The sequence below is a fragment of the Portunus trituberculatus genome, chromosome 47, assembly GCF_017591435.1.
Source record: "Portunus trituberculatus isolate SZX2019 chromosome 47, ASM1759143v1, whole genome shotgun sequence".
NCBI classification, from domain to species: Eukaryota; Metazoa; Arthropoda; class Malacostraca; order Decapoda; family Portunidae; genus Portunus; species Portunus trituberculatus.
Genome location: NC_059301.1, coordinates 32,640,212 through 32,653,057, shown reverse-complemented (window position 1 = coordinate 32,653,057; position 12,846 = coordinate 32,640,212). Strand labels below are relative to the sequence as shown.

General features: G+C 39.8%; 1 protein-coding gene across 4 annotated transcripts in view; it reads right to left on the bottom strand.

Annotated features, from left to right (window-relative positions):
• The window catches only part of LOC123498097 (puromycin-sensitive aminopeptidase-like), a 123,438-nt gene that overhangs the window by 99,459 nt on the left and 11,133 nt on the right, over window positions 1-12,846 (bottom strand). For all 4 annotated transcript variants that reach the window (XM_045245226.1, XM_045245229.1, XM_045245228.1 and 1 more), the window contains exons 2-3: window positions 8,239-8,380; window positions 7,527-7,768 (exon numbers count right to left, since the gene is read on the bottom strand). In XM_045245226.1, the coding sequence (XP_045101161.1) occupies window positions 7,527-7,768; window positions 8,239-8,361 (365 nt within the window). In that variant the 5' untranslated portion in view covers window positions 8,362-8,380. The remainder of the gene's footprint in view (window positions 1-7,526; window positions 7,769-8,238; window positions 8,381-12,846) is intronic.

Sequence of the window (12,846 nt, the reverse complement as noted above, 5' to 3'; positions counted from 1 at the left end):
TACATGTCTCGAGTTTCCATACATTTCAAAGTATATTGTGGAGTTTTCAACCAATCATTGTTTATGGTCATTCAGGTAAGTTAAAGGTTATATGGTTATATTATTTACAAGTATGTAGGAATATGAAACACAAGCTTGTTTTTGTTGTTGATTAGGGCCACAAACGCGAAGGACTGCAGGTTGCAGAGAGGGGTGGACGCCTGAGGCCGCCAGAAGGGTGGGCAGGTCGAATGTTGTGACGCCCAGGGTGGACAGCTGGGAGCGTATTGCAGTGCAGTGGGAGTAGAAGCGTGGGCAGCAGGGCAGGAAATGCAATAGGAAAGGGCAATAGGGATCAGCAGACAGGCGCAGACGGTGCAAGTCAGCTGCGAGTGTCATGTGGCCCAGGCGAAGGCCCCGGAGTTGTTATTGTTGTGATGGGTGTGCGAGCCCTCAAGGTCATCAACCTCCCCGTTGTCATGGTAACGGGCTTCCCATTTTCTTCTTCTCTCCCTCACACACAGCTGCTGCCTCCCTTCTCATGTCTTTTAATTATGTCCTCTTTTTTCTTGTAGCGTAATGGTTTTCCTTTTCTTAGCATCACTGCTGTCACTAAGAAGTTTTCTCTTTGGTGCCATTGAGCCAGATACTAAGAACTTGAGTCAGTAAACGCAGAAGTAGGATAACACGGTGTGGTGGAACTGAGGCAGGGTGTTATTGTATTCAAGCGTGAGGCGGGCAGTGTGGCGGGCAACCACCAACAATAACAATAAATCCCGCACTTCACGATTTATAAATTTTCAATTTTTTTTAATCTTAAATTGCCTTATAGTGGACTGACGTAACTACGAGTTTGACCCTTCCACATCTGCTTCCGACTGTGCAGACAACGTCTTATCCTCGTCTGCACACTCAGTGGAAGATGATTAAGGGCTGAAATCCCTATTGCCCCTCAGCCTCAGGAGGGATATCATCTGATACAATACATGGCAAGTGAAGGGTAAATAAAAAAGTTTTTTAGTTTATTTCTTTTGCGCAGTACTTTACACTTTTTTTTTTTTTTTAATGACTATTTTCATGTATTTTCATTTTTGTAAGGATGACTTTTGAAGTGCTGGAACACATTCCCTATTATTACATGTTATAATGGGTTCAGTATACGGTAATTTCGATTTACGGTAAGGTTTCCTGGAACACATATGTACCATATAACGAGTACTTACTGTACATGTATAAATATATATATATATATATATATATATATATATATATATATATATATATATATATATACAGTGGTACCTCTAGATATGAAAGCTTCTTTATACGAAAATTTCATTTTATGAAATGATATGTGAAGATTTTTTCGCTTCTTATTACGAAAAATTATTCAGCATATGAAAGATACAAAACAAAACTTGAAATTCCTGCATGCAGAAAAATTTAAAATTCTCGCCATTTAGAAACTGAAAAAAAAAAATAATAATACTGTATTGTATGGCTTGCAAGACACTGCATCTTGGAAAACGCACCCTAATATTTGAAAGAAATTTCAAGAAAAAAAGTCATTCTCATACAAGAACACATTCACCATATACCCGACCACTGAACACAAAAACATCAGAAGCAAGGAGTCTGCAAGACACTATTGTTTCACCACTCATTACAAATTTGCTGGAGCACTCACCACAAATTTAAAACTATGTAAATAAAAACACCATAGGTAAATACGTATACACAGCGAAACAGTCCATTTCTTCTTGTTTTAGTGGCAGGCGACAGCATGTATTGGACGTATTGTTTACATTACGGAATCACTTGTCCGATCGCCAAAACTGAATGCATCAGTGCTGCAGTTCGTAATTATTTTATTTTGCAATCGTGCTTCACAGGCTTTATCAATGTGAATATAATTCACAAGTGGAGTTTTGACTCTTGCTTGAACGAGTAAGCCATTTGGACGTTCTATTAATAAAAGTATAAAGGCAACTGGCATGTGTGTGTGTTCATGTGTATGTACGTACGTGTGTGTTGCTATGAGATGAGGGAGCAGGCCATTTTCTCCACATGCACAGTAGGCTGCAGGAAGGATTATGGTATTGGAAATATTTGTAACAGCTAATAATAATAATTTTAAGTGTTTCATAAAGTTAAGTGCTAATGTTTTCTGCCATTTTCTATATTTTCTGCCACTTGCCCCCCTCCTCTGCCGCCACTTTTGCTTTTGGACATCACCTCACTCGAAAGGCAAGGTTCCACATTTTCGTATAATTTTCGTATTAACATTTTTCATTTATTATTATTGCATTATGTTCTATTATCTACTTCATTTACAGGTAGTAACAGTTAGGTTAGGTATATTGAATGATTCAAATGTATTTGGCTCTTATTTCATTCTGGTTTTACACTTATTATAAAATTTTATGTGTTTTCGTAGAGTTTGGAATGAATTCGGCAATTTACATGTAAAACGCGACTCATTATACGAAAAAATCATGATACGAAAACCACTCCAGAACGAATTAATTTCATATCTCGAGGCACCACTATGTATGTATGTATGTATGTATGTATGTATGTATATATATATATATATATATATATATATATATATATATATATATATATATATATATATATACACAGTCAAGCCTCGGCTATTGCGACTTCAGCTATCGCCTTTTATTGCTATCGCGCACCCATGAAAAGCTGCTAAAATTTCATTATCGCGACCTCAGATGCTTGCTATCGCGCGCCCAGCCATGACGTTATGGGAAATCTGAGTGCTCATTGGCCAAAACTACCTTCCCGCCAAGATTAATTCGGCTATCGCATTTTCGGCTATGACACGGCTATTTCGGCCCCAATTGGGCGCGATAGCCGAGGATTAAGTGTATTATATATATATATATATATATATATATATATATATATATATATATATATATATATATATATACAGTAATTGCTCGCGTATCTGGATTACAGCAGCCAAGGCCCTGGCGGATACGCAAAATATCTGGATACGCGGAATTTCCTCTTCCAGCCCCTTATAAATTGAGAAAAAACATGTACATAACCCAAATTGATAAGAAAACACATGTAATGATTGTGTATACAATAATGACTTCCTGGAGGATGATAGAATGATAACATTAGATACCTGCTTCTCTAGAAAATGTGAGCTTTGGGAAGGTGCTATCAGCAGCGTCATGGCAATCTGCTGTTTCACTGATGAACTGGACAGTACCTGAGTCATTATTAGTGTGTTGAAGTGAGATAATGATAGTGAAGTATTTATTGTTTGTCTGGTACAGCTTTCTACCTTTGTCTCAACATAATTTTTTGTAAGTGTTATTGTGAGAGCTGTCATGTAAAGTTGTGATGATGAAGGCAGTAAGAAAAAAAAAAAAAAAAGTTTGAAAAGATCATAACAGTCTTACGATATAGAGAAGATGGTGGAGAAGCCTGGCAGTGAGGCATGGGGTGAGGCAGAGTCTTGGAGGGGAGATAACACGCATGACGGAGGGGAGAGGGGAGGCCAGAATTGAAAGTCCAGCTGTCTCCCAACAATACATTTGTTTGTTTGTTTCTATAAAAAAAATTGTTTTTTTTTTAGTTATCTTCTCTTCTTGATGTTTCTCATTCTAATTCTCATCAACTTATACCTGTCAGGAAAATTAGAGAGCTTAATGACACACCTCCCTACTTGACTCCTGGCCAAGTGCTGTGTAGGGCGTGAGTCAGGCTATGACACAATCACACAAGACATTTAAAAATGACTTCCTGATGGAAAGGTTATTTAATTGTAAAAAAAAAAAAAAAAAAAAAAAAAATACACTCATAAACGACATAGCAGCTCATCTTGGCCATTTGATACTTGGAAATTCTGCCTTGGAGTGTCTCACAGAGAAATGTAAACAAACAACTGAACAACTTTTTGCTGCTAGGCTGGAACAATATAAATTTATAAATATATAAATATATATATATATATATATATATATATATATATATATATATATATATATATATATATATATATATATATATATATATATATATATATATATATATATATATATATATATACACACAGGCAACCCCCGTTTAACGAAGGGGTTACGTTCCTAAAAAACACTTCGTTAAGCGAAACTTCGTTAAGCGAACCGATTATAACAAGTTTAACCCCTGATTTGAACTTCCATTGAGAGTAAGCAAAGTGAGAGTGCATCATACTACAGTAAAAGGTTTAATGAAAATAAAAATTATGAAGTTAAACATTTAGGTAGTTTAGTTTAAGTCATTATAATGTACACTAATGTATGTATGTACGTAACTTTATAATGTTGATGATCTTAACTTTATGAAGGGAGGGAGAGTGAAACGGGAAATACACTAACCGGCAACCTGTGGAATGTAAACAAAGTGCGCATCATGGTACTGCATACAAAACTTAAGTACCATATTTCCACAAGGCTTTCCATTTTATCCATTGTAGAGTCACGAGTTCTGGTGGTTCTTTTAGTTTGCAAGGAAGATGAGGTCTCACTAGCCTTCTTAATAGAGTTTCTTGACTTAAAAATAGTAGACAGTAGATGGAGTCAAGCCATGGTAGGAAGCAATGTTATTAGTTTTCTGGCCTTTCTCTTGTCTGTGAATAATACCCAGCTTCACTTCGAGAGTAAGACACTTCCTGGTCTTCTTAGGAACGTTAGGCCACATTGCAGGGGGTTTTGGTAGTAAGTTGAACTAAGGAAGATGAGCTGCTGGTGACGCTGTTATGTTTTGACTGGGCAGTGAGTGGTGTGTGCGATCTTGATCTTGAGCTTGATCTTGATGCTAAAGGTGACACAAAATTTCTTCTGAATCAGGCCTTTGTATCGGCAGAGCCTGTGTTGTCCACGAGAGGCTTGATCTTGATCTTTATTCTACAGGTGTCTCAAGATTTCTCCTGAGGCAGGCCTTAGTACCAGCAGCTCCTGATGTATTCAAAAGCCTGTCAGCTTGCATGATACAGTGGGGCTTTCAAATTTGGAAAAAAATTACCTGGATAAAACTTCATTAAAGCGAGTTTGGTGTTCGTTAAACGAGCAGATGGTAGTAAAATGAAACCTTCGTTATAGCGAAATTTCGTTGTGTGAACCTTCGTTAAATGGGTTGCCTGTATATACAGGCAACCCCCGTTTAACGAAGGTTCACACAACAAAATTTCGCTACAACGAAGGTTTAATTTTACTACCATCTGCTCGTTTAACGAACACAAAACTCGCTTTAACTAAGTTTTATCCAGGTAATTTTTTTCCAAGTTTAAAAGCACCGCCGTATCACGCAAACTGACAGGCTTTTGAATACACCAGTAGCTGCTGGTACTAAGGCCTGCCTCAGGAGAAATCCTGAGACACCTGTAGAATAAAGATCAAAATCAAGATCAAGCCTCTCGTGGACAACACGCGCACCACTCACTCCCCAGTCAAAACATAACAGCGTCAGCAGCAGCTCGTCTTCCCTAGCTTAACTTACCACCAAAACGCCCTGCAATGTGGCCTAGCATTCCTAAGAAAATCAGGAAGTCTCTTACTCTCGAAGTGAAGCTGGGTATTATTCACAGACACGAGAGAAGCCAGAAAACTAATAACTTAAATTAGATAATTCCAAAGAATAGGATATCTAGCAATGATCCATAGGTTGAGAAGGATTCTAACCCATCTGTCAAGTGCATATAAGCATGAACACAGGATAGCCATATCAGGCCTATTTCCTCTCCCAATCAAGTAACATAGGAAGTGTGTTCCACCAACCACTCAAGTAACACCTCAGTTGACTCTCTAAACTTCTACCACCTCAACATGCACACAACTCCAGCTAACTAACTTAGCATGTACTCAAGCCTATGGACAGTGAAGGTTGCATACTTAGTGTTACTTAGCTCCACCACATCATAGGTAAAAACACAGTACAGTGAACTGCTGGACCTTGTACAATACAAACTCTGACCAAAAAATTAAATAAATTATATTACCAAAACTAGACCTTGAGCAGCCAACAGAAGTTGAGAAGCATCAGTTGTGCTTCTCTGTTTGTCTTGGTCAGGCAAAGTCACTGTGGCTAAGTCACCCATTAGTCCCATGATCAAATACAAGGATATTATCAAAGTAATTGATGTTGCCAAAGGATCTTTTTTAGTGTCTAAGCAAAGACTGGAGTCAACAATAGCTGGGATTGCGAGGTCTGTTGTGCCTGTATATCTATGCAATTACTATGCAACTCTTTTGCCACCACGTACACTATAAAACTCGCCACCAAAAGATAAATCGTATCGATTTTAGTTCTGTTTTTATTTACTTTTGTGAGAGTACGAGGTCTTGGAACAGATTAAAATTATCTATAATATTTTCTTGGGGGAAAACAGTTTTGGATCTTGATCAGTTTGGTCCTGGAACTGCTTTCTGGAACGCATTGCATTCGAGGAGCCAGGGTTCACTGTCTTACAATTTGTAATCAGGAATTTTGTTTACAGTGAACTCTAACTATAAAGATGATAAAATGACATATGGAGTGGCTGAAGAAGTCAAGCGCAACACTCAAGTAGTTTAGCTATATCAAAAGAATTATTGCTGATTTGTTTGATTTTGAAAACCTTTACGCTTACTGAACCAAAACAAAAAAATATTAATGTTCTATTAGTACATTAATTAAAAAAATTCTTTTCAGTGGGGAGAGTATGTAGAAAGTCAATTACTGACTGTTAGAGGTTGACTTGGTAGACCACATTAATGAGTATTAATGCAGAACAGATACATATACATATGATTATGATATGATAGCTGAAAGATGATGATCTCCAGTAAAGAAGAAGGACAAAATTAAGTGCAATGAGTCATCCACTGCCTTTTGAGCATAATAGAAACCATGAGAAATTGATCAAAGGGTCAGGTAAATGGGCCAAGAGAAAACCAACACTTGGTATTGGATGCTTAACATGATAATCAAAGTAAACACACATCCAAGATGATTGCCAAGACCAGAGTGATTATTGGTTATCTTCGTTGTCCAGTCAGCATGTACGTAAAGGTAAGGAATAAGGAGAGGGATGGAGATTGTTAGAGGGAAAGCAAGGAGAAAAAATAATGGATTTTATCACAGCCATTCTCTTGAGAGATTCTAAGGAAAAGAAGTCATGTATAGATATATAAAAAAAAAAAAAATAAAAAATAAATAAATAAATAAATAAATAAATAAAAAAAATAAAAAAATACAGGTATAGAACAGTCAATTTCTGACATGATAAATTCTGAAGTTTTTATTCTTAACTGTTGGGAAATTAAAATATTAGTCACCCTTTAGTTATTGAAAGATTAATGACATCAGCACACAGTAAGATAAATTATGTGAATTAATAGAGGATGAGACACATGGAAATAACTCAATAAAAAAATTAAAAAATCAAACAATCACAAAGAACTATAAGCAACACTGCAAGAAAAATAATCAGAAGCTACAAATGCACTTCAAAATATTGAATATAGTTCAAGAACAATACTTACGAGGTATATTTGCTTCTGTACATTCCTTTCATCTTGTCATTTAGCTCTCCATCAAAAGACAGACTTAACTTGGCAGTTCCAATGGGTAAAGTTTCATCAAAGGTAAGAATAACCATCTCATTAGCTGTAGAAATCTCAGTTGATGCTGGAACAAGGTCTTCTCCTGATGGAAGCCTTATCTTTATATCACGTAAGGTCAAATCCAATGTATTGAACTTGACTTGCTTTGTAGCTTCCTTAATCTGTAAGAGGAGAAACACTTAATATACAATACAAAGCTTTCATCAGTAACACACAAGTTGTAAGGTATGATGTACATTGGATGGACAGTGAAAGGAATGAAAGCATATATGAGAAGGTTCTTATTTGTATTTGGTTTCTTACACATCAAACATCTTAACAATAGAACTTGCACATAAATACTTTTTTTTTTGTCTTGAGCTTATAGCACATTTTCTAGCCAATAACATCAGATGTATACACTTTTGGTGTTCTTTTGATAGGGCTGGCATGGTAGCCATGAATGGGTTCCCCCAAGTAAGTAAGAACCAGATAAGATGTATCTACTTGATTGTACACAAGTATTTCAATCTCCATTCTTATAAATATCCTTTGCTACAAAACATGCTTCATATTCTTTATTATAAACAGAACTTTTCAAAACAAAGTAAAACCAACTATACACTTCTCTGCACACTATGATAAGTCTTACCTCGATGTCAATCTCCTCTGAGCCATGAAATACACACTTGACAAGGTTGGGCTGCAGAGTGATGTTGTAGTGGAGGGGTTTAATGTTGCCTGGTAGGCGCTCAAAAGGCTTTGGCTCTGGCATGGTAGTGGTCGACAAGACTCTGAAAAAGTAATGTAATCATTGTCTTCAACATGAATGTTGAAATAACAAATCATGTAAATAAAACCCAGATAGTTCACCAAGAGGCCTAAAGCTAATATTACACCAATTTCAAAACAGAGTCAGCAGCCTGACTTTGTCTTGCTCCTACAGAAAATGGAAAGCCTTAACAATAACAGTGTTAATGATGATGATGATCATCATCATGATAACAATAATTATCTAGTATACAAGGGAAAAGTTCAGTGCAGAATCCCAAAAATGAATCTTAAATATAAATTTGGTAACATGTACTGGATGTAAATCATACAGCATACAATTCATTTTGTATAAAACAAATTATAAATCCTATGGAAAAAATCTTTTTACTATGCTTAATTAAATAAACAAGACTACATTACAGACAAACAAATAAACATAAATACGCACATACTGTGCACACATAAGAGTGCAACAACCTTCCACTTCAACTGTTACTATGTGACTGTAACAGAGGCAGCATGTGTGAATGCAGTGTGCGCTCACCACCACCACCACCACCATGACCTGACTTCCAGTGAGCATGGACGTGCATGACCTCTGCTCCCGCTGTGTTCAGGTCAGGCCACGTGCTGGGCCTGACCAAGTGTTTCATGAGGGAATGATGGCCTCCAACAGTGTTGTGGAGTCATTAGGCACCAGTTAAAAAAACTGTGAAGGGGAAGCGAGCATTGGACTTATCCTCCTCTGAAACACTTGACCCCAAGAAGGCTGCCTGCAACCTTGTGAGTGAGTTGGCTCACAACAGTGAAAGGCACAGTGGTATTGAGTGTGAGCAGAGGCCCTTAACAATCAACCTCTCCTTGAGCAGGGGGAGAGGAGGGCCACATGAGAGTGAGCCAGAGCTGCAGGATGAGGGCTGGATACAGGTGGGGAGGACTGAACATGCCACCTGCCACCAGAATCACCCCCAGCCCAAGTTCAAGCTGGGCTCCTTTGCAGAGCATGAGTCTGCTTACTGAGCCATCACAACACTGGAGGTGGAGCACCTGGAACTGAGGATGGAAATGAGGCCCAACCTCAAGGTAGAATATGTCCTCACTCCCAAGGATGAGGCCTTCACGGCCCTCCTAAGGCAACTCACCGAGGAAGGGAGCAGGTCTGAGGAGAGATAAGATGGTGCTCCAACGGTACCACATCAACCTTCTCTTGTCACAGTGGAGAGCCACCCCAGTGTGCTGTTCACCAGGAGACTCTGCACAACCCATGACAACATCCCCACCAGGCAAGTTCTGATTAAGCTTCAAGGGCCGCCGCTCGCCAAGCTGGATCTGAGCTGCTGGGGCTCGTATATACTGCACGTCTATCAAGGCGAACCTGTCATGTGCTGTAAGTACCAGATGTTCAACCACCTTCAGGTAAGATGTGTGCACTCCCTCAGGTGTGGAGTGTGCAGTGGGCCCCAACTGACAGAGGAGTGCATTTGCCAGCACAAAGACAACGAACCCCACCACAGTGAAGCACCATGCATGGAACCCACAGTGTCCCGAGAGGCTTCACAGGATGTGGCAGCCTCCCCAGCAACACCAGCAGCAACAGCAAGTCATGTGGCAGTCCAAAGCAACAATAACAGCAGCACAGTCAATCACATGGCCAACAATACAGCAAACAACAGCGACAATACTACTTTGTACTACCTCCACAACTGAAGAGGCCAGCATTGATCAGCCAGCCATCACCCAGGGATCCCACCCCCCTCCTAGGTCAGGCCAGGTGCAAGGCAGCTTCCAATGGGGTGAGAAACCACCATTACCTACACTGCTAATCCTCCCACACAGCCTCCTCCCCAAAGATGTAACAGACCTGAGACCTACTGCCAACGTGGACACAACAACGCACTACAGAGTCTCACACGATGCCATCCACAACACAGCCTACTGCCCCACTTGTGGCACTGCACACAGAGAGCATGCACCCCATAGCTGGCCTGAGCAAGGAATTGTGTGGCCTGGTGCACAGAATTGTCTGGGAGCTGGTGGAGGAGGTGAGGCAACTCATCCTCTGTCGGCCAGAGCTCACAGCCCAGAAGAGTATGAACTCGCTGCCACAGGAGATCCCCACCAGTGGCCCACACAACCAATGAACCAACCTCATCATGATGGAGGGATGCAGTGACACCAACACCATTCACACGACACCACTGTCAGCAACTCCAAGGCTCAAATTCCTGCAATGGAATGTGCAGGGCTTTTACCCTTAACGATACCAGTTTCTGCAGGCCATGATAGAGGAAGACTTCGATGTGGTCTTCCTCCAGGAGACACTGGCACCAACAGAATTGAGTGGAGGGTGGCAGGATACATGGTCCACTCACTCGTCTCCATGGCTGAGGGAGCCTGTGGTTGCCTGGCACTGGTGAGGAGTACTATCCAACACTGGAGAATCTGCCAACCAGTGCACTGCAGGGAGGGCATGGAGGTGCTGATGCTGGAGCTACATGTGGGGGACAGCTTGCTTAGCTGTTGTTGTTGTTGTTTTTTTATGCAAGAGGGGCAACTGGCAAAAAAAAAAGTACCACTGGATTGCCAGTTCCCTTAAGGAAATAAGATTTATCCAAAAGTCAGGGACAAATGTCTTGAAACCTCCCTCTTAAAAGAAGTCAAGTCGTAAGAATATGGAAATACAGAAGTAGGCAGGGAGTTCCAGAGTTTACCAGAGAAAGGTATGAATGAATGATTGAGAGTACTGGTTAACTCTTGTATTAAGAGAGTTGGACAGAATAGGGATGAGAAGAAAAGGAGAGCCTTGTGCAGCTTTTTGATTCAACCTGATCTAACAAAACAGTGTGAGTGGAACACTCCCCCTAAACATGAGAAGAGTACTCCATACAAGAAGAGATAAGGTCCTTGTACAGCATTAACAGTTGGAGGTGCAAGAGAAACTGGTGGAGATGCCACAGAACGCCTAACTTCAGAGAAGCTGTTTTAGCAAGAGATAAGATGTGAAGCTTCCAGTTTAGATTATGAGTAAAGATCTGACTGAGGATATTCAGTGTAGAAGATGGGAACAGCTGAGTGTCATTGAAGAAGAGAGGATAGTTGTCTGGAAGGTTATGTCAAGTTGATAGATGGAGGAATTGAGTTTCTGAGGCATTGAACACCAGTAAGTTTCCTCTACCCCAATCAGAAATCCAACAAAGATCAGAAGTCAGGCCTTCAGTTGCATCCCTGCGTGATCTGTTGACTTACTGAAGGGTTGGTCGTCTCTAAAAGGACATGGAAAAGCGTAGGGTGGTATCATCAGCGTAGAAATGGATAGGGCAAGAAGTTTGGTCAAGGTGATTAAATGAACAGTGGCTGTCTACCATGGCTGCAATAGAACGGTTGGAAAGGAAACTTGAGATAAAGTTGCAGAGAGAAGGATTGAAACCATAGGAGGGCAGTTTTGAAATCAAAGTCTTGTGCCGGACTCTATCAAAAGCTTTTGATGTGTCAAACGTGACAGCAAAAGTTTTACCGAAATCTATAAAAGAGGATGACCAAGACTCAGTAAGGAAATCCAGATCATCAGTAGAGCGGCCATGACAGAAGCCATATTGGCGGTCAGAGAGAAGATTGTGAAGTGACAGATGTTTGAGAATCTTCCTAATGAGGATAGATTCAAAAACATTAGAGAAGCAAGAAATTAAAGCTATAGGGCAGTAGTTTGAGGAATTAGAATGGTCAACTGTTTTAGGAACAGACTGAATGTAGGCAAACTTCCAGCATGAAGGAAAGGTAGAAGTCAATAGACATAGTTGAAAGAATTTGGCTATGCAAGGTGCAAGCATTGAAGCACAGTTTTTGAGAACAATAGGAGGGACCCCATCAGGTCTATAAGCCTTCCGAGGATTTAGGCCAGCAGAGAAATTTAATTGAAGGTATGAAATAGAGGAAGGAGGAGAAGGAAGGATAAGTCCAGAATCATCCATGGTGAAGTTGTTAGCAAAGGTTTGAGAGAAGAGTTCAACTTTAGATACAGGTGTGATGGCAGTTTAGGGAGGCAACAGTGTGGTGAGTAAGGTGGTGAGCGTGGAATCAGGCAGACGTCCACGCATAGGTTCGAATCCCACCTCATACTGCTCTAAAGCTATGCCATTTGTCGAGTTGTTTAAAGTTACTTACACGTCACCATGATACCCAAGTTCAAGGTGGTTACACCAAAGATATGCTTGTGTGGTAATATGGGCCCTAATATGGGTACCACTATAAATAAAATTGCCTACACCAATAATGGGCAGAAGCTGAACAGGGCTTCCCACATATACTCTTCAAGTATGCCTACAGGCTCTATAGGACTTTAAAAAAAAAAAAAAAAAAAAAAAAAAAAAGTGCATCAGAATGAAATAAAGGAGGAAAAGATGAAAATCTAAAGTTATTGGAGATGTTTTTGGCAAGATGCCAGAAGTCACGAGGGGAGTTGGAGTTTGAAATATTTTGACATTTTCTA